The 27,115-nt window shown below is 35.3% G+C and overlaps 2 protein-coding genes across 2 annotated transcripts; one reads left to right on the top strand and one right to left on the bottom strand.

The window, feature by feature from the left end:
* Positions 1 to 308: 308 nt before the first annotated feature.
* LOC143918192 (growth hormone-inducible transmembrane protein) lies at positions 309 to 2,799 on the top strand. Its single transcript, XM_077439947.1, has 7 exons — positions 309 to 662; positions 738 to 849; positions 1,267 to 1,408; positions 1,491 to 1,666; positions 2,165 to 2,325; positions 2,399 to 2,531; positions 2,613 to 2,799. The coding sequence occupies exons 1-7, from the start codon at positions 455 to 457 to the stop codon at positions 2,692 to 2,694; spliced, it is 1,014 nt and encodes a 337-aa protein (XP_077296073.1). The 5' UTR covers positions 309 to 454; the 3' UTR covers positions 2,695 to 2,799.
* tweek (transmembrane protein KIAA1109 homolog tweek) lies at positions 2,706 to 22,851 on the bottom strand. The gene is made up of 49 exons (XM_077439945.1): positions 22,734 to 22,851; positions 21,986 to 22,206; positions 21,772 to 21,915; positions 16,594 to 21,702; positions 16,021 to 16,178; positions 15,452 to 15,948; positions 15,201 to 15,375; positions 14,936 to 15,130; positions 14,735 to 14,860; positions 14,550 to 14,658; positions 14,403 to 14,480; positions 14,230 to 14,331; positions 14,014 to 14,159; positions 13,744 to 13,945; positions 13,516 to 13,659; positions 13,239 to 13,444; positions 13,038 to 13,158; positions 12,760 to 12,957; positions 12,462 to 12,693; positions 12,098 to 12,388; positions 11,814 to 11,997; positions 11,558 to 11,740; positions 11,336 to 11,482; positions 11,000 to 11,260; positions 10,798 to 10,920; positions 10,475 to 10,718; positions 10,081 to 10,406; positions 9,736 to 10,009; positions 9,540 to 9,656; positions 9,372 to 9,451; positions 9,059 to 9,288; positions 8,834 to 8,971; positions 8,230 to 8,769; positions 7,916 to 8,162; positions 7,491 to 7,710; positions 7,194 to 7,413; positions 6,277 to 6,536; positions 6,051 to 6,201; positions 5,894 to 5,976; positions 5,512 to 5,656; positions 5,273 to 5,430; positions 5,007 to 5,199; positions 4,711 to 4,931; positions 4,531 to 4,632; positions 4,292 to 4,450; positions 3,837 to 4,217; positions 3,634 to 3,764; positions 3,334 to 3,554; positions 2,706 to 3,257 (listed from the first exon to the last, which is right to left on the bottom strand). Coding segments are annotated over exons 1-49 (14,385 nt in total). The 5' UTR covers positions 22,736 to 22,851; the 3' UTR covers positions 2,706 to 3,067.
* Between the last annotated feature and the right edge of the window lie 4,264 nt (positions 22,852 to 27,115).

Consider the following 27,115-nt stretch of genomic DNA (forward strand, 5'->3'; position numbering starts at 1 on the left):
ATTTTGCCTTGCACTCGGCCAAATGAATACAGGATGTATGAATAGAAATGAAATAAAATGACATATTTGAAACGGAGTCATGCAGTGCTGAAAACGTGTAGTGCTGTTATGTGTGAACAGACCTTAATGTGGCCAAAATGATGATGACTTACATATATGTAGGTATACAGGAGTTGAATTTTTATATTTTAAATATTATTCATGTGTAAATATAATATTCAAATAAAATAATTCCATAACAAAACTTTATTCAACTGTTTTATATTATAACGATGGAACAAATTACAGAAGTGTATTAAATCAATAATGAGTTAGTTTTGGCCGAAATTTGCGGTGTTCGGGCGTTTGTCATTGGGGTGACAGTCGCGCAGCAGAACGTTCTAGCTGGTGGCCTGACGCAACCGCTTGAAATTGATCCTTAAAACTTAAACGACGTCTACGGACGAACGACGCCATGTTATCGAGATTGTGCGTGAAGCAGGGCTATGCCGCCCTGGGGCGAGGGCTGCTTCTGCCAGCTTCTCCCGGGCCCGCATTTTCACAAGTGCAGGTCCAGGCTGTGCGCGGCGCTGGACGCACCGCTAGAAATACGCGCCCCTTCAACTCCACTCGCACGGGACCCACCCTATGGGAGCGGGCCATGGCTCCAGCCGGACCGAACGGTAGACGCTCGCTCTATATGTACATTTAAAAGTGAATGCCTTGTTTATTTGGTTCATTTTTACTATTGTTCATAGCGTTTGGAATTGGAAGAGGCGCTCTTGCAGGAGCCTCTGCTATAGGAATGGGCACCTTATGCTATTATGGTCTAGGACTTTCGTCGAAACCTGGCGCCTTGGAAAACTCCCAGTGAGTAAATTTCAATTGATAGGATTACTCTATGCAAAGAATTTGACTAGTTAATTCAAGTATTCCTACACTGTTCCTAAAATCTCTGGTAATTATTTGTAGAAATGATTCTATATAAGAATCAGCACCACCCAATTAATATTCCTTCCCCAAAAATCGATCCTTTTATTCCTATCCCCTATTCTACTAACTCATAAAAAATCACTGTAAAATCACATTTTCTGGGACACTACATACATACTTTCATGACAAAATAATGCTGATTAAAAAAAATGAATACTCACTATTAAGTAAAATTAAAATTTTTTGAAATATAATCTTAAAATTTGAATGGAAATATTAATATTGAAACATATTTAAAAGTTACATAATATTTCCTTTCAATACCTTATCTGTTTTTTTTTTTTTATATTACAGCTTATGGCCGCAATACGTCAAAGATCGTATCAAGGACACTTACATGTATTTTGGAAGCTCAATTGTATTAACTGCTGGATCCGCCATGGCTATATTCCGTACACCCGTATTGATGAATCTTGTCTCTAAGACTGGTTGGATGGTAAAGTCTTCATGTGAATCTCAATACAAATATGTTATTTTCAATCGTAATATAATTACTAATCGTTAATTACATTTTATAGGCTCTTGTAGGTTCAATAGCGCTTTTAATTGGAACGGGTACCGTGATGAGAAGCATCGATTATGAACCAGGCTTTGGCAAAAAACAATTAGCTTGGATTGTGCATTCGGGTGTTCTCGGCGGTCTGTTGGCGCCGATATGTTTCCTCGGTGGACCCATCCTCGTCAGGGCTGCATGGTATTTATTCTTGTATATGCATATTAGACTGTTACATCATGCAGTTGAGACTATATCTTAAGACTCGCATACATATACATGTCCATCCGAATGTTAGACATGCTTGCAGTTGCTTGAAGTTCAATTTTTAGATCCAAAAATTGAACTTCTGTTTGACTCACATAATTCACAAATTGTTATCACTTCTTTTAATTCGGTATGTCCAGAATCTCGAAAAAGCAGAATAAACTTATTGCAGTATTTTTTTAAGTATTGTTAAACGCAAAACCTTATATTTAATGTTTTGCGGAGTATTTTCAAAATTAAGATAAGTGAACTTATGCCACTTTCAAATATAACGGCTCATAAATATTCTTGTTAGACTTTCTAAGGCCTATAAAACGACATTAACGACGCTTTGTAATTGGTCCCTGGGACACTTCCCCAGATCCTCAAGTTCTAGCATCTGATTTTCACGTCAAAAAAGACCTGCCATCTAAATTTTTAATAAAATTCCAGGTATACAGCTGGAATCGTTGGCGGTTTGAGTACGATCGCCATTTGTGCACCATCCGGTGAATTCCTCAGCATGGGCGCTCCGTTGGGTATGGGTTTGGGTGTGGTGTTTGCATCGTCAGTCGCTGGAATGTTCCTGCCACCTACAACTGCCCTCGGAGCAGGTTCTGATTATATTAAATTTATAAATTTAATTACACATATGTATGTTTTATTATTTTAAATTGTCATACACAGGTTTATATTCCATCGCTCTCTATGGTGGATTGATTATTTTTGGAGGTTTCTTGGTTTATGACACTCAACGCATTATCACTAAGGCTGAACAGCACCCAACATATGGATACAGACCTTTCGATCCAATCAATGCGTAATTATATATGATTTTTTAAGCGTTCAATATCAATCAAAATGATTTTCATATTAAATAATATGGTATTAATTGTTGCAGAGCAATGTCGATTTATATGGATACGGTAAATATATTTATACGCATGGCAACAATATTAGCTGGAGGTAACAGAAAAAAATAAAAGAAAATATTGTAGTTTGTTATATATTACATATAAATAAATTATAGTAGGTATATGTATATTATAAAATATGTGTTTTAAATACAATACATACTAAAAGAAATTTAACGATTTCATTTTATTCCTACTTCATGCATAAGATAAAATAAGAATATAAAATCGAAAGGTAACCATTTATATACACCAACAAATTTATATAATACAAAAACAAAATTTGATATTTTATAAGTACTCGGTTGTAATCAAAAATTGCTATTTTATATTAAAAATATTTTTATATTAGATAAAGCTATGTTCCCAAATATGACATACAATACTTAACAATAACGAATACTTTCTCGTGAAATTAAAAATAACATGCTTTCTTTTAACATTAAATTTGCTTTTGCGGGATTATAGCTGCAAGTCTTAATAATATAATAGCTAATAATTTGTCTAAAGGATCCAAAGCTCCGCGCTGTAACCACTTGGGTATCGTAGTCCGAGCGTGACTGAAACCGAGCTTCTGTAAAATATAATCAACACCATATGGCTCGATAGATTTACCCCCCCATGATAACAATCTGAAAAAATTAAACATTAATTACGAATAAAAACGAAATGCACAGATTATTTAATTAAAATATTTAATATAATTACCGAACAGTCGGCTCTAAATGCCAAGTTTTGCAATGATACACTCGCCAGTCTTTATCGTAAGTGTTTATTCTGACTGTGCCACCTTTCGCGTGGAGCAGAGAAGTCTCTAATGTTTTCTTTGGATTTTGACTAGTTTCCGCGTCGGATTTGGATGTGCTGGCAGAAGACAGGTTACTAGCATCAGGCGATTGAGATCGTCCAGCACCGCTCGAATTCGACATCTGTATCAAAAGCGAAAATTTTCAAATGAAATCATAACAAAAATGAATACTTAAACACAAATTCATTTGATATGCATACAGTTCTTTCTTTTTCTTTGATATAAGAAGATATTAAATCGTGCAAAAAGAAGAAAGCTTCGGCATCGACTGTCACAAATATATGATCTTCAAATTCAGTAATAAAACTGCATTCTACGATGGTTTTTTCGTCTGTAATAGTAAAACAAATTAGAATCCTCATTATTTTGTAACGAATTTGAATTTAAACATATATATTATTACCCGAATTACTGGAAAATTTCGACTGTTGCAAATGATGGGTTTTAAGATGCAACTGTAGAGAAGGAAGTGAAAATATAACTTCTCTAGTATGATGAGGGTCGATTAATTTGGGATTTAAATTTGCCGCATTCCTTTGTGGCCTCTCTCTATCTCTCTCCAACGATCCCCCGTCTCTCTCCAAAGAAGGGAAGCATTCGACGGCATCAATATCGCTATTGAAGAAAGCGTAATGGAACCACTCCTTCAAGGTTTTAAACTGAGGAGGGAATATCATATTGCGACTCATACGACACACCGTGGCCATGGAATCGTGTTGAACGGTAGCTGTACTCGTAGCGCCTAAACTTCCCGTCAAACTTTGTACTATGTGGACTTCTACTTCTGTTGAAACGACACGCATATATTAAAATAAACGTTAAAATGGATTTGGATAGCACAAAGTAATCGATACTCACTGTCATCTACCGGTACTTGCTGTACTTCCGTTGCGAAACTTATAAATGTATCCTTGAGACTGAACAAAGCCCAAGATTTAGATTTGAAATTGATACCATGGAAACAACCCAGTGAAATGTGGGCTCCCTGCAATTCCATCGTTCCGCCTAATACAGTACCTGATGATTACAAATAAATTAAATACTTTATTATACATACAAGATAATACACATTACATATGTGTGTACAATAAACAAACCATTTCTAGGCAACGATGACGGAAGGGAAGACAATTGCAAGCCAGAAATCAAATAAAGAACTTTTTGCCAATGAGAGTTATGACGCGATTCAGAGGTTTCACCTGAAAATTAATGTCGTCCAAACGTTAGCTAATAATACTTGCATTATATTTTAAAATAAATACATATAAGAAACAAACCGTCTTTTTTATTTGGCTTTGTAGACTTGTTCGCATTATTAGCATTTGAAGAATAGGAAGTGTATAAGTTACTGAACACGCGTTTGCTACTTTTGAATTGTTGGGTAAAGAATTCCTCCAATTTCAGCTGCATCTTTATAAGATCTGGAGTAGTGCTACGACTTATTAACAGTTGCAACTGTTGCCATTTTAACGTACCGTGTACTAGAATAATTGCTGGCCTGAAATAACAACCACAAATCAATACAAATTCAAATACACACATGCATACAATTTTGCATTGAGTAAAGTTTCACCTGTTCGTGGACATATGATGAGGATGATTCTGCATTATATGTGCCATCCATTCGTCTTTAAGAGCCACACTCAAATTGCTCACTCGGGCCATCAGCATAGATGTGCCCATGTAATCTAATCTAAGTTCCAAAGCGTTGAGACTCAATCCACAGTTGTGACTGGGATTTGAACCAGGTTCTTCGATGATATGAACTGTTTAGAAAGTTTAAATATAATATTACATCTTCTAAATATGTAAGTTCAATGCCAATGTTCAATTAATTACCAAACGTGTCAATGGTTGATAGACAGATCGTTCCACCGACAATACCGCCTTTAGCATCCAAAGAACTACTGCCGAGTCCTACTCCGACACACATATTACGATGACCAGTACTGCCAATGTTCAAGCGTCCCATGGAATGGAAATCTCTACTCAACCATCTGCAATTTCAATTGTTTTTTTGTAAAATCAACAGACCAACTTAAATTAAGATTATATGTAAAATTTTGATTTATACGTACGTCACATTGCCCATGACGTTTCCCATATTCATGTGTACATTTAATTTAGTGAAATTGAATGCAAATAGAACCAAAGTTTCCCAAGCAGCCGTCGGAGATTCAGTTGAACTTGATTGTGTAGTTTCTAAACTGCTTCCACGACCATCTAATAAATAATTCCACTGATGTTTATATATTATACATTTGCAAGACAAACAAAAAATCATTGTGATAACAGTAAGGCAGGTCTACTCATCTGGTCAGATTGAAAAATAATAGCTTAATATATAATTGCGTCAATTTTTATCTTATTATTTGCAATCATATGATAGAAAGAGTTTTATTTTCTTTATGATTCGGTCTGATAAACATAAACTAAGACTTTTACTGAGATTAAATATACCTTTAATTTTTGGATGAATGACGCTATGTTTAGATTTATCACGATGAGTAATAACTGGAGACACTGAAGATTTCCCCTGAGAGCTATAAAATACATGTACATTATATAAACTGGTAAATCATACAAAGTGTATTATTAAATAACGTTTAAATTTAACCTTTCAGATTCTGAAGGTGCGCTCAAGCTAATGTCTCCCAAAAACAACCGTCTGACTATTGTACGCCGATACCAAGCTTTTGGAAACGCAAGAATTTCAGTCAATCTTCTCATGTCATACTTAAACGAAGCTGATCCAATATCGATAATAGCTGAAAATAAGCACAATAAATGTATTCAATCCATAGATATGATACAATTAATAAAAAATAAATTAATATACTCACTTGAAAATCGTACGACAGCAGTCGATTGATCTGGATCAGTTTGATAATCCAACTTTCTAGATCTCGACAAGTGAAACTTAACAAATTCAACATTTATACTCAGAGAATCTTTGCGTTCACTGTCTGACAAAGGTGACCATTGGGCTTCTTTTATTCCAGGCTTTTTACCACCGTAAGGATGGAAAATGTACACCGAAAAGTCGGCTAAACAACCAGTCACACTCAAGCCTCCCATAGCGACTCCACTGTGGTTCATATCGCTGAAGAAAAATTAAATTAAGTATTGATAAAAACAAATATAAATATGTATATATTGATAAATACGATTACACGACAAGTCGTTCACTGACAACTCGCTCACAGCCGTTCGTTCACTGACGCTTCGTTCACGCAGTGGCGGATCAAGTAAATGGGGGGCCCCAGGTGCATTTGAAATTTGAGGCCCCCACTTCAGTAAAACAAATGCTATCATCGTTTTTACCATGCTTTTCAGTATATGGTATTAGGATTTTACAAAACCATATATTTTTTTATTTATTTACTATATGTAAGTACTTGAAACACTAAGTCTTTGAAATGTAAAATATTACATAAAATAGGTATTAATTTCATTTATTCTTGGCTTACGAAAGTATTGCGGACAATGATAATAATTTGTAAGTTGTAAATCTTGGTAGCAAAGGCCCATTTTGGGGACCCCAAGCGCGCGCTTATTTTCAATGTATGATAAACCGCCACTGCGTTCACGACAAACCACTCACGACTGTTCGTTCATGACCTTTGTTTCAGAGATATTTCGTTGCCAGATGGTTCATTAGCCGATATTTCGTTCACGGATATTTCGATCACAGATATTCATTCACAAACATAAAATAGTTGTCGGTGAACGACTTGTCGTGACACCGATAAATACTTACTCTTGTTGAGGTCGTTTCGAGCTGAAAACGATTCCTAATGAAGGAAGCTGTAACATACATTCTACTCTAGAAACGGGTAAACAAGAAAATCTGAAAGTCGACGGCTGCATGTGGAAATAAACGATAACATCCACGGGAAATGAAGCGTAAACGTATTGACCATACGAAGTGCCTTCACCGTTGTCGTCTTTTTCAGTATTAAACATAGAATTAACAGCATCTATAAAATTCACAAAAAATAATTCAGTACATATTATAAGCATACAAAAAGTATTTTTGTATTTAATAAATGTATACCTCCGACGGATGACTTTGTAGGAATAGGTTCTAACGTTTGTTCTAAAAATTCTAATATATGTGGACTTATGATAGTTTCTTCTGGAATACTTTGAAGAGTCATCCAAGCAAAAAGTGACGCTTTTTTTATACCACCTTTTTTGGATTGACTTTGGTTTAGTTTCGTCGACGGTTGGGGTGAAGCAATTTCGTCTTGAACTGTTTTAGATTCGTAATGTACCTAAAAGTTATACATACATATTAATACAATTTTAATTTCGATGATTTTACATATTATTTCTACAATTTTACCAATGCCGTCATGTGACGTCATTTTATATGTATAAAATATCTATTTAAGTGAAATACTTTCAATACTAACGGTAGATCAATGTTTATCTACAAGTGTATTATATATTATATATAAAAATAAAATATTAACACACCTTTACATCCAAGCCTGGTACGTGGAATATAGTCAGATCAATAAGATGGTATTGATTTCGGGAATGATGTGTTTGTGAATGATGCATTTGGAATGCACTATATGCAGAGTGTTGTGATTGATTAGGTTTATTATGCTTTCGAGACATAGATGGACTTGACGGAGTATGGTTGCCTGGTTGTAAATTGTTGCTCAATTCAACTAAACCTCCAGATGCTGATCTTTCTTTACGAATTCGTGAGCTATTCCTATGAATGAAAATAATTATCAAATAATATTTTACTTATAATAAATTTTATTTATAATTATACATACATTTTGGCTTCTTCGTCCCTGACAGGATCCTTAGTGTGTAAAACGCATTTCCCACTCTTTATAAGTACTTTCACATCCAATTCAAAGTCAATATTCGGATCTAGATTCTTTTTTGTGCTTGAAATCGATGATCCATCCAATGGTGGTAAGCTTTGAATCGGTTTTCTTCTGAGTTGAATGGTCTCACCTTGAACGTCTATGTGACTTGCCCAACTGTCGACTCTCTGTAAATCTATATCGTCGCTGGTTATGGATGAAGTTGCAGTTCCACCGTTAGGAAGTGACGATTGTCTTGTTATTGATGGATTGAAAGTAACGATTCTTCTGTACGTCTGACCTGTCCTATCTCTCAACGAAGACGTTCTTGACAGACCAGGATGAGGTGAATTTTCGACAGAGCTCCAATTTTCTTCCTCCAGTGTGTGAATATCTGAATCTAATATTGAAACGTGGCCGTCCAGATCGCCTTGAGGTATGAGAGTCTCTTCCGAGCCTCTTCCATCTTTAGAAGATAAACTAGCGACTATAGTACTGTCGCAACTGAAAATATTAGATATTGAATACGCTTAACTTTGCAGGCAAACATAATTATAATCAAACATACCTTCCATTATCGCCCTGATCTTCCAAAGTAGGACTCGGCACAACGAATGAACGCGATCTATTGGAACCTAAGCCTAGTTTATTCTTCGTCATGGAAGTGGCTTTAACGCTTTGTCGGCGAAGCTTTTGAATCATATCCCTAATAACGATGCATTTTAGTTCTATTATTTCAAATACGATTCAAATTTACATTAAAAATATTTAATATACATATGTATTTAAATACCTTCTGAAATCTTTGAATAATAATGCTTCTAATTCATGCAGCTTTTTCATCTCTTGCTCTATAGTTCCATAGCTTGCTCCAAGCATTTGCAAATCGTTTATAGTTTTGGCTTGTTCATTCATTTCTTTTTCAATGAGTTTAGAACGTTTTTTTGCATCTAATGATGTGTCAAATACGAATGCTGGTAAATTATCAGACCATTTTCTAGACGAGCGCTGTATAATGCTCTCCTAAAAAATATAATAATTTACTAGTACATACATGAAACTTATATTTAAATTAATAATAATATATATATATATACAAATAAAACCTGTGAATCTCTACTAATATTAGTTTCGTCAAATTCATCACTATCATAATGCATTTTCAAAGGATCTTCTTCTTCGGAGCCTGTAACAAATACGAGATCATTTCTATAAAAGTCAAATAAATACTAAATTTTTATTTACTATGACTAATGACAAGATAAAAAACAAACCAGTTAACATAGTTAAAGTATGTCCCAAAGCTGACAATTGTTTTCCTACATTTACATCCAAATGTATATCAACGCCTTCCATTTGCCATGAGACGTTCAAAAACCATTTTGCATTTTCTATTCATATAAAAATACAACATATATTCATCATACATTTGAAACAAATAAAACAATATAATAAATGAAAATGTCAAACCATTATTTTGTTTGGCAGCTATCGTCCTGCTGCAAACTTCATAAGTTCCTTCAGATACACTGCATAAATTCATTATTGACGCATCGCCCATGTCAGGTTTCCAGTCATCAAGGGACGTTTCAAAGTCTTCAGCGAACCTTAAGCATAAACCGACGAATCTACCTTTACTTACGAGCGAACCAGAACTGCATGCAGATATACTAGTGTTTTCTAGAGTGACAACAACAGCACCTCTAGATTCCAAATCGTACATACTTCGATGATAAAGCGTCGTCTGAAACATTCAATACATAATAAAATCTACGACCTTTCTAAGGAGTGTGGAAATTTCAAACTTATACTAACCAAAGGCAGTTGATTCAGCGGTAAACAGATACCCATATCTTCTACTGTCAATTGCAAAAACAGTGTACTTAAATTTGGCAATGTACTTAATTGAGAGCTGAATTGCACCTTTTCGAACACTTGTATTGTAGCTTTCAGCACTTCCTTGTTCAGATTTGCCCTCTTTTCATTCCAATACTCATAAGCATTTTTATAATTCAACCATACAAGGATTGCTTTATCGATGGCCATTGGTTGAACGTAAATCAATGGACGTTTGAGCGTTATAAGTACGACTTCTTTGTCGTCACCAGAAACCATTTCATCTTGGAAGGCGTTACGCAATGCTAAAAATGTAATACAAATTAGTAATAAATATATTGAGCATGCATATTCAATCTGAATATTTTAATACCAATTCTAGTCTTGAAAAACGCATATTGTTGAAACTCAGGTTCGGCTTCTTCAAATACAGTATTTTTTAGTAACTGTCCTAAGCTTAAGTTTATATCCACTTGAGCTTTAGCGAACAGTTTCATATTATGAGGAGTAGTAGTTTGCGAAATATTTTCAAAACGATTTGACAGTTGAAATTCTACAGTTCCAGTTTCTAAGCGTACTGCGGAATTGCTAGGAGTTGTAGCCGTCAATTGTATTCTCTTTAAATTAAAAATTATCATTTGTAATTCTATGATTAAAATTGCTATTTCGATAATAATAAATTACAGCATTCCATACTTTGATTCTAATAATCAATGAAAAAAGTACTCTATTTGCTATCGTTGAAGTTTCATATTCATCAGACCACAAAGGAACTGGTTTTTCACCACCATAGACTTTTTGTACAACTTCATTCACTTCCTAAAACGAAATTAATGTACATACTCGAAAAAAATAAACTTTAATTGAACATTATAAAGAAAAATCAAAATAAACAAACTTTCATGAAAACTTTTTGAACGAACACAAGATGATTCAACAAGTCGGTAGATAACGAATGTTCAAAAGTCCCAATATCAGCAGTAGCTGATAAATACGATCCACTCTTAAGAATTACACCTTCCATTGGACTATCAGTTCCAGGATGCATTGTACCTAATACGCCACGGACTCCACCAGTACCATCAGCAATATATTCAGCTGAGACGTGAACAGCGGGTAAAGCAATGCTAGCCGAGCTCGGAAGATTAGCTTCACTAGCCTAGTATAATAAACAAACATTACTAAAACTATACAAAATCACTTTTTTTTAAACCAAAATCAACCATTAAATGACCTGTAATTTGGTAACAAAACTTAACGAATGTTGGGGAAGGTCGATTGTAAATTTGGCTTTAGACCCTGTGATTCCATTACTATGAACGTTATCCATTTTATATTGGGCTTGCAGCGATGGTAAAAGAGCTGCAGTCACACTGAGACTCTGCAATGAATAATTTATTACAAAGTAAGTGAATAAATACATAAAAAATCATTTACAAACAATTAAATTACATACTTGCAGAGCAATTGAAAACTGCATCACTAGCGGTTGTAAGAGTGCCCTATTTATATTTTTCATAGATGAAATTCGTCTCACTGATGCAGGACGTGGTGGTGGTACTGAAACGTGTTCCGGTGATTCTGTTTCGTCTATAGTCTGCTTAGATATTCGAGAGGACGTTCTAGTCACTCCTAATTCCTACAAGCACTCAACAATATTGTATATTTCAAAACAAATAAAATTTTCACTGTAAAATATAATATGAACATACTTGAAGAGTCGAAGAAAGTTGTCGGCTAGATCGTGTCATCATTCCATGTAAAGCTACAGGATGCTGCGGCAGATCCATACGAATAGCACCAATACTTAGTAATCCAGAATTACTCCTCTCTTTCCGATTGCCGTCAGAGGAGTATAAAGCTTGCGATTTTCCAATAGTTATACGAACAATTGTTCTGTAAACATTTATAAAAAAAATTTCATAGCAGTCAGAAATATTTTTATTGATTTGCCGTCTAAATAGTGAATAGATATTTTTTTATAAATAGAACATACTGTTGATTCGGAGATGCTCCTTCTAAAAGAACAATCATAGTTCTGCCTAAATGTCCACTCAAAGACCATTGCGAAATTTTAGAAGCATTCAAAGACAATTGCAGTGACGTCATTTCAGCCTCTAACTTCAAGCCAGATAAAGAAGCCAACAATCTTGATCGATGTATTCGAACTGTTCCTATTATCGCTATTCCAAAATCGTTATTAGTTTTGACATAATCTCTAGATGGTGGTCTCGGCGTTGACGGCTTACTACTCCTATTACCTTCAGAATCTTGTACTATGGAAAGCCTATAATAGATATTTTCACGTTAAAAATACATAAAACTCTTTTTTTTTCACAAACCATTATATAAAAACTAGCCTATGAGTAACTGTTTTAGAATCGGGCATAGTAGCATATAAGTCCAACAAATGATACAAAGTTCTCCAACATCTCGGCGTTAATTTTCCTTGGGTATCATTAACCAACGATGACACATCCTCTTTATCGACATGTGAATGCGTACTAGCAACATTAGAATCTATAATAGTCATAGGAGTATCGGTATCTGTATACATCGGAGTGTGCGCACCCTCATTCAAAAAACTATAGCCTAGAAATATAATACATGATTTTAGGTAAAAGTTAATTTCACGCAATTTTGATTTAATCAACTAACCCAATTTTCCTTTTACAGTCTTCCCCGTGGATCTTAATTTTTGTGCGAAAGATTGTGGTCTACTTCGACCAATATTTGTTTGTGGCTTTTGTTGATTTTGCAATTGCGTAAAGCTTTGAGATCCAGAAGCGGTCATTTGATTTGGCAGTACAGAAGCATTGACGATAACATCTTGTTTTAAATGTTGCTCATGTGCGACTACAATCAGAATTACTTATTAATATTTTCAAGCTATAAAATTATATCAATTTATAAAATTATACACAACGTAAAACCACCTGAAGATTTTCTTTTGAGGCGAGGCGTTTTTGTTTGACCTCTTAATTCACATTGGGTATCTTTTACGTTTTGATACATATTGCTTATTTGATGCAAAAGTCTTAACAATGGCATATTGACCTGTAAGCATAATATAAACAGTGAAGATTCATATTCAAATATGTAAATACATAAGTAGCTGTATATAAAATGAAACACACCTGTTGAGAAATGTATCTAACGCTTAAATTGAAATTCAATTTAGTACTAATATGCTTCTTTAATTGTCCTCGAGAAATGTACAACACATTTTGATGCTGCATCAGATCCTTCACGGTCAAATCGGCGATCTTTTTTATGTCAATATCTAAACTGACTTTTTCGCACAAGAATGATGGCATTTCTAACGATGAATCCATTAAACTACCTGATTTGAATTAAATATATCCTTGTTAGTACTTAATTATATACTATAACATGGTACAAAAAAGTATTTACCAGATTTTTTATTAGATGATTGTTTCTTTTTCTTTTCAGCTTTTCCGAATTCACTTACGACAATATCAATTCGGAATGTGTCCATCCATGCAATGAGAGACATGTTAGATCCCAACGATTCTAAAGAAGACATTGTTTTCGTTCCTAAAATAAATATATGTACATACATAAAATAAATATAAACGAAATATGTATATGTATTCATTCAAGTATAAGAAAAACATGTACCTTGATTAACTTGATGTGAAGCCAACCCTAGCGACGATAAAAACGGTTTAAAAATCAAATGGGCATCCAACAACATGAGAGAATGCTGCATTGTATATTGGTAAAAACTTGGTTGAGATATGAATTGGGAAACGGATGGATTGGGAATAGTTTCACCATTGCCAGTAGTCGATTGTTTTTCATTTTGCTTTGTTGACGATGACTGAAAACATGCAATTATTAATTTCCTATAAATTCTAATTACTTTAGCAATATATTCATTTTTTATACCTTTACTACATTATCCTGTTTTACCATCCAACTGTAAAGATCTTCGTGAGCTTTGTATTCGTTTTTACTTTTATCTTGACTTTCATTTGAATAAATGGAAGGATTTGACCCAATGACCAATCCATCATCTTTCAACGTATCGTAACCTTTTAGATAAATTTATTATTTATAAAAATTTACTTTTTTACCTTTATATAAAACTTTAAATTAACGCACCCATAACTGGATCCTCATTGAAACTTAGTGGCCGCATTGAAAATGGTAAATTTGTAAAAACTGCACTAGAACGACTACTTGGAGGTGGTGCACCTTTAGTAACTAAAAATCAAATTAGTAAAATTATTTACTGATAATGCAACCAGATGCTTTTGTATATGCTTTTATTATACCAGAAGGAGGACTTGTAGACGCAAAAGAAGGTCCTACAGGACTTGCTGAATTTATCCCTATATGACCTAGTGAAGCAACTGCAATATAACGAAGGTATTTAAATAGACCAGTACTATTATATTAAAAAAAATATATTTAATTCATACCTGGAATTGTAAGTTTATAGTTACTATTACTTCCGGTGATTAAATTACTTAATAGTGTTGAACTTTCATCCATAACTTCTCCTTCTTCGTGAAATTCTTCATAAGCATCCTAAAATAATACAAAAAATATTCACGAAAATTCAACAAAAATGATCCAATTATCTTAAGTCCATGTGTAGTAAAACCTCTACTAGATCTGGCAAAGTAAATGTAACATTTAGAGGTTTCATCATTTTCGTTTTATAGTTGTGCTCCAATAGTAGCGGCGTATACAAAGCATTCTTCCACTGTCGACTCAATACTACGACTCCCTATTTAAAATACATTAAAACGTAAAATTAAACAATAAAATAATTAAACCACTAAACACTAAAAAAAACAATTACTCTTCGCAAGGTCGACAGAGACGGGAGATGTTTTTCAGACAAATCCAATTGAATACTATCAATATCAGCTTGAAGCATATAACGTAATAAAACAGCACAAAGTTGCAAAGAAGGATCTTCTCTTAAAGCCTGAGCCATATGCGTTTGACGACTGTATCGACTCTGAAAATGTTTAAAACTATCAGAGATATGTTTCTGTAAAATTGAGTTGCCGTATTGCTAAACAATTATCTTGGCAATCTTCACTTTATACCCACAATAATACCTTTAAATGAATTTGTGGAAAGTCTAAAGTAGCTGCCATTAAACTCGCACAAGTAGCAGTAATGCGTCTATAATATGCTCTGTATAAAGCTACGACTTTGATTCCGAGACGGTTTGAAGGATTCATCCAGGCATTTATCGCCGATGATGCTGTTGTTAGTAAATTCAAATCCATCCTAATAAAAACAATATAATCGTTTCCTTTGAAATAATTTTAGCAGGGATATATACATATGTTCTTCGAATCAATACCTAGTACAATCAATTTTTTTCGTAATAGGAGTTCTCGGCGGAGCGGCGAAGTTGAACCACGCAGTTTTCAGTTCTATCAAGCAAGACGTCGCTTTCTCGGGATCTTTGTTTGGCATCATAGCGTTGATATTTGGATCAGGGAGTGTTTCCACTTCTATATTTGTCGTATCTACATTAGAACAACCTAAGTTTGGCGTACTGGGTTTCGACGACGATGAATCTTTTTTTTTGAAAAACTCATCGATGACAGAGGATTTTGGAATCTTAGAACTTCTTTCGTTTTTGGTGTTGCACTCGTCATACGAGCGGATAGAATCGGCGTAATATGTATCGCTATCTGTTTTATTGGTCATCTTATCGTCGTTTCCAGGATCCGTTTTATCGAATTGGGAATGCTTAGATATTTTAATAGACACACCTTCTAATCCGCACTCAAACATGATATAGCCAATATCATCTGTTGATGAATCGTTGACTTCTCGTTTTGTTCTGTTTTCCTGAAAAAATCATAAATTTAGAAAAAATACAGAAACAAAATGTCGTTTGAAAGATTAGAATTTAACACTTACAAGGTTCTTTTCTAAGCAATCATTATTCAAAGTGGTTTCGGACACTCGGGCACATTTGAACAACACTTTAGATTGATATGCCGGTACACTAGTGATAACTGCGTCTTTTAAAGACATACCTTCACTATGCAGTCGTCGAAGTTGAGCATGAATTTTACCTAAATTAAATTCAATGGTAATTAAACTAAATTAAACTAAACTGTCGCGATAGTGACTTTGCTAATATCAGATCTTTTTCTCGACATGTTAAATTAAACTTAAACCACTACATTTGTTTAATTTTGGTACAGCAAATGTCATATGAACAATTAAAAGCTTAAATCCAATTTATCATGTTTTCTTAACATCTCCAGAAGAAGGGCTGCTTTAGCTCTCAATCAATGTCCACCTATCGCGATTATTTCACTTTATATGCAGTGATATAGAACTGACTGACAAGTTTCAAAACGTTCTGCTTTCCAAAAGGTGAGTGTTAAAAAGTACAACAATAATTAGAGCTGCATTATACACGTTACTCTAGAACAGAAGAATGTCCTGAATTCAGTCAGCTCTTTATCATTATCAATTCAATACCTATATCCAGAGTGATATTTGTATCTTCACAATTCTTCTGAGATGTTTCTATATAAACCACTTCCTTTTTATTATCTTGATAATTAGCATTATCGTTATGTGCTGCGAACCCTTTTGGAGCTTTCATAATGCCAAATGTTTTCTTGTGGTTCAAAACGCGAATCGTCGGCCTATAATACATCTGCATGACTTCTAATGTTTGCTTATTGCTTGTAAATTTAAAGTTTATATTTTCAAAGCAAACTGCGAATAGAGAAACACACGTCAGATCATAGACGTTGTCTATTGCCGAGGTCTCGGCCCCATCTTCAATCAATGAAGACTGCAACGATATCACGTTTACTTTCGGCAACGATATATTGAAATTAACTTGCGATTGTAAATTTTCCTCGTACATATTTTGGGAAATCGTTGCAGCTTTTAGTTTATCGCCTTTGGAATTTTCAACACCGTTTTTATTCTGATGAAGAGTTTGTATCCAATTGGTCAAATTTTGTTCTTGCTTCAGCACATTGGCTGATTCTACTGACTGCGCGCATGCAAAATGCAAATGATTCAATATAGAGATCGGATGGATGTTTGCAACGACAGGTGTGAGCGTTTCTACAAACCTTTGCAAACTTTCTAGCAAGAGAGGACTTATCATAACGTCGACCGATCCGCGAAATTTGATCATCAGCCCCGTATGATTGTTTCCTTGACTTTTCAACTCTTGAAAGCCTGCTTCGAGGTTAGCCTCGTGATCGTCGGATACTCCTTGGATAACTTCCCACCACGTTTGCGAATAAGGATGAACTTTGCCTTGTATATTGAAATGCCCAACTGAGCTTATATTGCTGAATACATTATCGCTACCTTCACCGTGATTGTTCGAATGAGTCTCAGCTCGAGGTATCAATTTAATTATTTTATCTTCTCCGGCTTTGATCTCAAATTTAGGGTTGTACTTATTGCCAGAATAGACTAACTTTCCATCTCCAGCGTTTTTCAATAATGGAACAGAGAAAACGTCAGTCCCGTTAGGTAGCGAGCATTGGAACCAATTCAAACATTTAAAGTGGGGCAGTTGAGAAATGTAACTTGTCATCAGTAAATATGATTCACATATGGGTCTGTTCGATTTCGAATTCATATTTAGTAAAGTTATATCGTCTTGAGAGGATAATGCAGATATGAACGAAGTAGATGATAAGGAATTGCTATCGTCTGATTCGATTCGAGCATTTCTTTCCGAAAATATGGATCTATGTGGTAAAGTATGCGCCGGTTCTACAAGCGAAGAATTGCTATATTTTTTATTAACTAAATAGTCCCCATGTACTGAAGCTGTCCTAAATGAGATGTTGTTATCATGATGCGAGTTTTTCAAACTGGATGATCTGCTCGTTGATATTTCTTCTTCGGCAGAAAAGAACAACTCTGATTGATTTCCACTATTCATCGATACAGTCCTTTGAACTTCCTTCTGGTGATGATCGTCAGCTATGTTACAGTTGAGAGAATAGTGCGACTCTGATATATTAATATTCTTTTGAGGGTTAACTTCTTTAACATTAACGCCTTTACCATATGATTGTGCATTATTCATATCTTGCTTGTGGAAAGCGTTTAAAGCCAATTTAGAATCAGACATACTACTTTCCATTTGAGGAATTGACAATATAGTTTTATTTAATTTCGAATCGCTATCGAGTTTAGGATTGCCTTGAATTTCCGAGTCGACCAATCTAGCATATGGCACTTCAGCTTTATTGTTAGATGATGTACTGTTCAATCCTTTATATACAGAAGTATACGAAAACCTCCTGGCTAGATTATTGTGATCTATAGAATGCGGCTGACAGAATGGAAGGGGTGACGATAAATTAACAGACAACTGTGGAGAACTCTGCAGATAAATATCAAACGTGTTGTATGGAGCTGTATGGAAAACCAACGATCCTTCGTGCAGTAAGCTTTGACCGTATCCATATTCACCGCTTTTAGCATCTTGTATGTTAAAGAGTGCCACATTTATTCCTTCTTGTATGTCCATACGTGTCGGTTTCAAAAAGTTTGGACCGTTTCTATTTGAGCCAAAGAATGCACAGCCTCCAAGGCAACCACATTGGCTGTTCTTATTCATTGTTTCATCAGACGGCCATAAAAACCATAACCGTTTAGTCTTCTCGTCGTGTACTTTGAGAAATTTATGTTGAACGTGATTTGTTCCGAGTTCTTTAGAAGATAACGAAGTAGCTGCCTCTAATAATATCGGTCCTAAAGAAACACTACCAACTTCAATCCAAAAGTCTGTGTCACAACTTTTAGACTTGTTGTTAATACTGCCAGTGTTCTTCAGATTAGAAGTATGATTGTTAAATGTATATTGTGTAATTTTCATATGAGGAAATAGACCAGTTATACCCGAATTGAAATGATCATTATGTAAATTACACAGGCATAATCTAATTGGTGATATCCAAGTCTGTAAAGCAGTGCCGTTATCTATTATATGAATATCTATGGCATCGATAGCCACTCTGGTCATTCTATACTTGATATCTTCGCTAGAAGGACAATAATATTTATTTGCAAGATTTGTATGGCTACAAGCTAAGATGTCAGCGCCATGGTGACAAAATTTCTTAGTCTTTGGTGAAGTGAGTTTATTCTCAGCGTCGTTCGCCAAAAGAATGAACGTTTCCAGAGAGTTGAAGAGTGAGAAAAACTGAGGAACAGTTAACCTTCCAGTCAATTGACCCAACTGCAATTCAAGCAACCAAGCGTATTCCATGGTTTCTTCTTCTAATGATCGATTCTCATCGCTGAACATAGCATGTCCTCTAATTTGCAACGATGACAACATAAGATGTCCCTGTTGGAAGTTTGAATTAGCCAGTGTGTGATTATTATTATCAGGCACAATAAGCATGGAAGGGCTAATCAGAAGCTGCAATTTAGTTTCCTTGTATTTTTTGTTCATTTCAAAGCCGAATCTTTCGATGAGTACGATTGGACAAGTTTGATCAGTGTCTTTGCAATTTTTAATCAGATAAGCTTGTATATCATGTAAGATGACCGACACTGTAACTTCCAAAGGTCGATACATTCTTGGATCAAATATTGTTTTGATATTATCGGAGGAATCTTCTCCACATATTGGCGTAACTACACTGTTATTACTCATTTGCTTTTCAGCCAACTTAGAACTAAACTCATTAAAGTGACTACTATCAGTTGACTTTTGCATGTCGGTGAAGACTTGATCTTCTCCGAAAATGTTCTCTTTCAGGTTGATAAAATTCCATATAAGGGAACCGTATAAAAGTAGAACTGAAGGTCCAATTTCAAGTTCGACGTTTACTTTATCTGGTGTCATTGTGCTCGGATCGTATTTCTTCGTTCCACTATTACTCCATTGAACTTGTGGCTGCTTCCTTGAACGAGCTATCCTCATCGGTGACAGTAAAATTTCTTCTTTTTCTGGTGTTGTTATATCAGCTTGGGGATCTGGTCCTAAAGGTGAAACAGGATGATATGTATACTTTATACTCAATGCAACGATGGGAACCGACCAACAATTTACCCAACCAGCCGAAGTAAGACATTTTTTACGCCATCTTGAATTAGATAATGGCTTCGATGTTGGCAAACTCATATTTTTTTCCAATGCTAAAAGTATTATTTTACTGGTGTTTATTTCTGGTAAATACAGAGACATATCTACACCTTCACCTTGAATCCAAATTTTTAATGGAACAATGGTTGGTAGAAAATCATCAAAAGGTAAATCAAAAGAGAGATCGAAGAGATCGCCGCAGAAAGCGACATGACAATTTTCTTGATTCGTAGAACTGCAATCTATCCAGTTGTATTGATTTGACAAAGTTATAAGTTCAAAATCTTTTAATAGTAACGATATTTTCCATGTATACGGAACAAAATGTAGTATATCTGGCCTGGCTTTAGAAGACCAATCTACGAGCAAATCTTGAAAGAATCCTTTGTGGGCGTAAATAAGATTTGCAGTCGCCTTGCAACCAGTGAAACTTAGAGACCAGTCTTGATGTTGATTCCATATTACAGGATAGTGACATTTGATGGCAAATTCTAAGGTTTCACTTTCAGCTAAGCTACGGTATTGAAGACTAGTTGTAGCTTCTAAGTGCAATAGCTGTCCTGTTACTTTAGTCGTATATCCGTCTTGTAAGACAATCCATGGAAGATTCACTTCTAAATAGGATCCTGCTCCAATATTTATATGTACGGCGTTAGTTTCTTTATTTTTAGAAAATAGTATGTCTATCGTTGCTTCATTCAAGGTTGATAATCTAATATCAAAAGACTGCATTTGGCGTCTATCACCCGGTTTTGGTTGAGGTGTGACGATCAAATTTTGAAAATCTGTTGGAAAGAAAAATTTGAATAGATGATCTCTTTGCCGATCTGCCCATGGTCCATAGCTAAAATCAGTTCCTTTTCCACATTTAATATCAATACCCCATATAGGTGGAGCTGATTCAACAATGTCACCATTAACAAGTTGCAGTAAAACAGGTTCATCAGGTACAATACCAGGTTCGTCCATGTAGAAATATAACTCTATATAATTTGAACTCATTACGACGAATCCTTCACCCATATATCTTGGAGGATCATCAACCATACCAATATAATTAGGACTTGGAACGAGCATCACTCGACAATTATCAACCTTCGCTTTTACAAAATGCATGAGGTAGTCCAACTTTGAAGCTGGAGGTTTGGTGCTGTAAACGACGTGGGCTTCTTCTAAACTTATCGACAGGCTTGTTGGAACTAAGCGATTACCGAAAACTACACGCCCGGAACATACATCGACTTTTATCACGGGAATAAGATCTCTCCATGTGCGAGCCATTACAGCCTCAGCTCGCACTTTGTGTTCAGAGGCACTTTCTCTCTCGTTTGCCAAATTCATTGCATGCTCCTTATTAGATAAAGATATTTCATCATTTTTCTCGGGAAATATTGCCGAGTCGAGACCAAATTTTTTTTCCAGTTCATTGTACAATTGGCACCTATTATATACATGAAGCTCAAAACCATTTAACATCACAGAAAGTCTCGTATCAGAATGTGATAAGTCTGAAAATTTTAAATTTAAATTACCAATTGTTCAAAATAATGAGATACAATTCAAAAATGTTGTTCTACCTTCTGATACGTCTTTTGGAATATATGCCCTCCACCATCTAAATATTAAATAACCATCCTGAACTCTGACAGTGAAATCATAGTCTATATAAACCAGATCTCGAAACATAATTTTACCAGACAGGGCATTAATAGCAATAGATCCTAAAACAAAATATTAATTGTACTGTGGATATTTTCAAAATAATGCACATATTAAAATTAATGTTAATACCTATTTTAAAATTTTCATCCTCAAAAAAAAATCTATTTATTAATCTTGTCACAATATAGCCCAGCAAACGGCTATTGTAATATGTGCTGTATACAACCCAACACACACAACATACCAAAGATATTAATAGCCACATGAAATTACTATCCATTTTCAAATCCTCCAATGTGACATGAGCTGTATAGTTCCAAGGGGCTTGAAGCCCCGCGTCATCGGAATGCCTGAAAATCAAATGAAAATTTTGAATTTTCCTTTATCATCCATTGTTATAAATCTTTTAAATTTTCGATTTCGATAGTAGTGTTTAAGGAAAGTTGATTGCATTATATTTCACCGAAAAATCTTAATTAACGGTACTATTTTTATAAAAAGTATATAATATATAATTTAATGGACTTTGTAAAATTTTTTACAATATCATTGTAATGCTATTAGTTTATGAAACATAAGTGTTCAAAAATGAATCATCATTTTTTATATCTAGCGTATTATTACAACTATACAAAAACCTAAAAACAATGAAAAATACAAAAAAATGCATTATGAATTCCTCGCAATGGTGTCTTTAATCGCCAGTATGACGTAATTGGACCTTTCAAATTGATATAAATAAATGATTAGCGGTTATCTTATCTTTAACATTTCGATTTTATATATTTAGTTGATTATTAATACTTTTTTTTCGATTTCATTATTACAATATAAATTAATATTTTCGTGCACACATAATAAAACGAGAAATACAAACATCTTGATGGATTTTATGATCCCAGTTTTATTTGTCTATCCCATCGTCGAACGTCAAACTTCGACCGACAGCTCAATGACAATTGATATTTGGCCAAAACACTGCAACATAAGATTCCATATTATTGATTTCTCCATGACGATAATACAAATATTTTTTTAAAAAATTTATAACAAAGAAGAATATAATATTAATTAAAACAAATGAAACATGAAAAATGTAACAAGTCTTTTTAGAGTGTGGTTCGTTCACTTCCTTTAGTCAGCTTTGATTGTATTCCGATTTTTAATTCGACGCATCTTTATTAAATTCTTCACGTAATAGATTTCAATATAGTAAGAATATAAATATTCCAAATTATAATCAGGGAAATACGCTCATTTAAGTATCCTTTATAATACGATCATTAACTTTCATTAAAATATGTATTATAAAAATGATTTCGAAGATTCTAAGGATTTTTTATGTATGTACTTACTGCAGATCTATTTTTAGGTAGGTATGTATAATGTTTTCAGATTTGTGACAAAATTTGAAATATACTGTGGAAAACAAAAAAATTGAACTATTTGCAAAACATACATACATATGTATACATATTCAATTTACAACAAAGCCTCGGTATAACAAACAAATTAGGTTTTAATTTATGTATATTAAAACAGTCAAGCACATAATATAATAAACGGTTAGATCATACTATAATTTATTTTAAATTTAGAAAATATATTTTTTTGAAATATTATATTTATTTATGGGTAAATGGATTATTACGCACACGACAATCGTTATCACGAAAATCGCGAATGAGGAATATTTCGCACTCGAGTTCTCGTTTATAACTCTTGATGGACCGAATTTTCGGATGCCAGGTGTTCCGTGATCGAAATTTTAGTGACGTGTGTTAGATCGCTTTGTGCGGAATAGTCACCAAACCCACCTGAGAGTGCACTCTTCAAAAACGAGACAATTTTTCGAGCATCAGGCCCTATCTACAAACGTATGTTGTTCTATATCTATGAAATTTTTTATATTAAATATTGTTGCGTGGATGTGTTGAGGGATTTCCAAGATCGGAGAGAAAGTTGCAGCTGTAATGGTAGAGGTAGCTTATTTTTGTTCACCCGTCGGTATACTACATTATCAATATTATCACGCGATCCATGCGTATCACGATCTGAATTGATAGTGTAATATAACAGTATCGTGATAATCAGTACCAAATTTGGGTTATTTTGAAATTCGCGATACCAAAATCACGATATGTATTAATAATGTAATATCACTAATCCCTTCCCTTCCCCTTAATATTACTCGTCAGCCATGGAGGATATTGGAGGGTATTACACTATCAATATTATAAACAGTTATCAAGATTCGTATTGAAAGTGTAATAGGTTAGTATCGTGATAATCAGTAGTGAATCCGGGCTATTTTTAAATCCACGATACTAGAATCACAATTCGTATTGACTGGGTAGCATGCACCGATGGGTCGCGAGCAAAGAAATTGTAGGCGGGGTAGGAAGTGTTGATCGTATCCCAGCCTAACGAAACACTGTTGTGCTTGTTTTAAGTTGTTTTATTGTTTGCCTAAATATTGTACAAGTGGATTAGAATATTTGAGGAAGTTTTCTCGAAGCGGCTATTGGCTGTTGACTTGGTGTCGTGATGGCCGCTGGATCTGCAATGTGTCGTTGCTCTGGATCCGGCTATGTTCAGATGTCTCTGGATATGGCAGTGTGTTGCTGGCTCGGCATTCGGCTATGTTCAGAAGGTCTCTGGATATGGCAGTGTGTTGCTGGCTCGGCATTCGGCTGAGTTGCAAGCGTTCTTCCATTGTAGGGTAATGTAGTGGTAGCTGTTCAGATGCTGGATGTCGACTGGTCCGCTGCTGTGTGTCGACTGAAGTTGCTTGGGGTGGACCTCCTTTTATATTGTTTTTGGGGGTCCACGTGACTTTACTGGTGATTGATTCTGAGAACCGCAGGTGGTGTTTACGTGTGCGAGTTATGCGAGGAATGTGGTTTGTTGTTTAGGGTGGACGTTTCTCGAATGTTTGGCGTCGTTCCACTCGATTTAGTTTAATGGGTGCAGGTGTTCTTCGACTTCGTGTCGTTCTAATTGATTTGTTGGGGTGGAATTTGCTCGAATGTTTGGCGTCGTTCCACTCGATTTAGTTTAATGGGTGCAGGTGTTCTTCGACTTCGTGTCGTTCTGCTTGGTTTGTTGGGGTGGATTATTCTCGACTCGAGATGACGTCAATGGTTGAGCGTGAGAAATGTATTCTCCGTCGCAATAGATTTCGATAGTTTCGATTGCGGTGACGAGATTCCTACAAAATGTTATAATTATCAGGCCACGAGACTTTATTGGTTGTTGTATACGGCTCCTATAAGGACTCACAGACGAAAAACTTGGTTGGTCAACCTTGTCGACAACATGCCTTGTTGACGACAATGTTGTTCCTCTGTGGGTATGCTGATAGTTGATATTTCATGTTGAAGCAGTGGTTGAGTCGAGATCAAACATTTTAGATATCGAAGTGATGTTGAACAACAATGTTGACGACAAGACTAATCAACTAAGTTGTTCGTCTGTGGGTGCCTTTATATGCCGAGGTCGTTTTTGCGTGAACGCGAGATCAGGTAATCGGCACTAATAAAACAGTGATTGACGAGAGCCAATCGCCTAATCTTTACGTTACAATATTTTTTGAATAAAAAAAAATGATATTGATTATCACGATACTAATCTATTACACTATCAATACAGATCGCGATACGCGTGCTAATATTGATAATGTAATATATCTTATTCGACGCTGGCGGGCCAACGAGTGCAGACCAATAAAGTACCTTTACTATATGGAGGATGAACGAATGAGACGACTGGCATGTTAATGCACGTGTTTATTATATGACAGCTGAAGACAGAGTGAGTAGTAGCTCTCCGAACCCAGCCGGGTTGGTCCCCACTCGCAGGAAGGCAACCAAACTCGACCATGTCGTATAAGCGAGCCGCCACATCACTCCCCCCCCAGCATCAGCGATACCAAAATTACAAAGAAACAAATTTTACAAAAGAAAAAAAATTGTTGTTACACAAAGAGAAAAAATTATTACGTGGGGAGAAAAAAAAATGTTGACGTGGGTCATCCGCTGTGTACATAGGTGTACCGCCCTGAATGGTCGGTAGATTCGAGGGCGGTGACGTCGCGAGCAGGACGGTGGGTGGTCCGATGGTCGCGCCGATGCGATGCGATGCTGCGGCGGCGGCGCTCTTCCGAGGCTGATGTCGGTTGGTGGGGCGGCGGGGGCGCGGCGGGTAGCTTCTCCCGCCTGACTCGGCGAGGCAGGGATGAGCGGCATGTTGAAATTGATCGAGGCTGCGTGGCTCGATGTCGGGGGTCACCAGTATGGAGGATGAACGAATGAGACGACTGGCATGTTAATGCACGTGTTTATTATATGACAGCTGAAGACAGAGTGAGTAGTAGCTCTCCGAACCCAGCCGGGTTGGTCCCCACTCGCAGGAAGGCAACCAAACTCGACCATGTCGTATAAGCGAGCCGCCACAACTACTACTACCGCGTCTTTCTCTCCGATTCTGGAAACCCCTTTGCACGTCCATGCAACAATATTTTTGAATAAAGAAGAAAAAAATAAATATATATATCCCTTTAATATGGCTTTATTAGTTTGGTTTACTGTCACGCGGAGTGTCCAATAAAATAAAACTTCAGTGCATGTACATATGTACATAAACTGGTTGCTGACCACTGACGACCGCTGCGTCGACCTTTTTTTTACTACTTCCCCGCTAGTTAAGCCCCCCGCACCTCTCAGTTGGTGGCGATAACATCTCCGACCAAAAGTGTACGTAATGGCTTATCTAGGTTATTCTATATCTATGAGAAACCCCTTTTCACGTCCATGCAACAATATTTTTGAATAAAGAAGAAAAAAATAAATATGTATATCCCTTTAAGAAAAACAATAAGAATATCGTAGACTAGTGGTTTTACCCGGCTTCGCTCGGCATTTGTAATATAAACCACTTAAACATGGCTAATTTAATAGTAAACATTTTATTTAATTTATTTGAATAGTTTTATTTTATTTCAATTTATTTGAAATATATTAATTTGTTTTATTATTTAATTTAACGCCACGGATTCCATCACTCGAGCCTTACATATATACATAAGATCTTATAAAGTTTCTTTCGAAATTATATATTAGATGTATGTAGGAAACATGATAAAAACGTGATGTTTTTTTTAAAAGAAGCCAGACGAAAGCGAATATTGTGAAATTTCGACGAAGACTCTTTTAAGAAATTCCTCTCGAAACGTTGGTAAAATATCGCGTCGACGTGTTT

Source organism: Arctopsyche grandis, chromosome 10 (assembly GCF_051622035.1).
Source record: "Arctopsyche grandis isolate Sample6627 chromosome 10, ASM5162203v2, whole genome shotgun sequence".
Classification (NCBI taxonomy): Eukaryota; Metazoa; Arthropoda; class Insecta; order Trichoptera; family Hydropsychidae; genus Arctopsyche; species Arctopsyche grandis.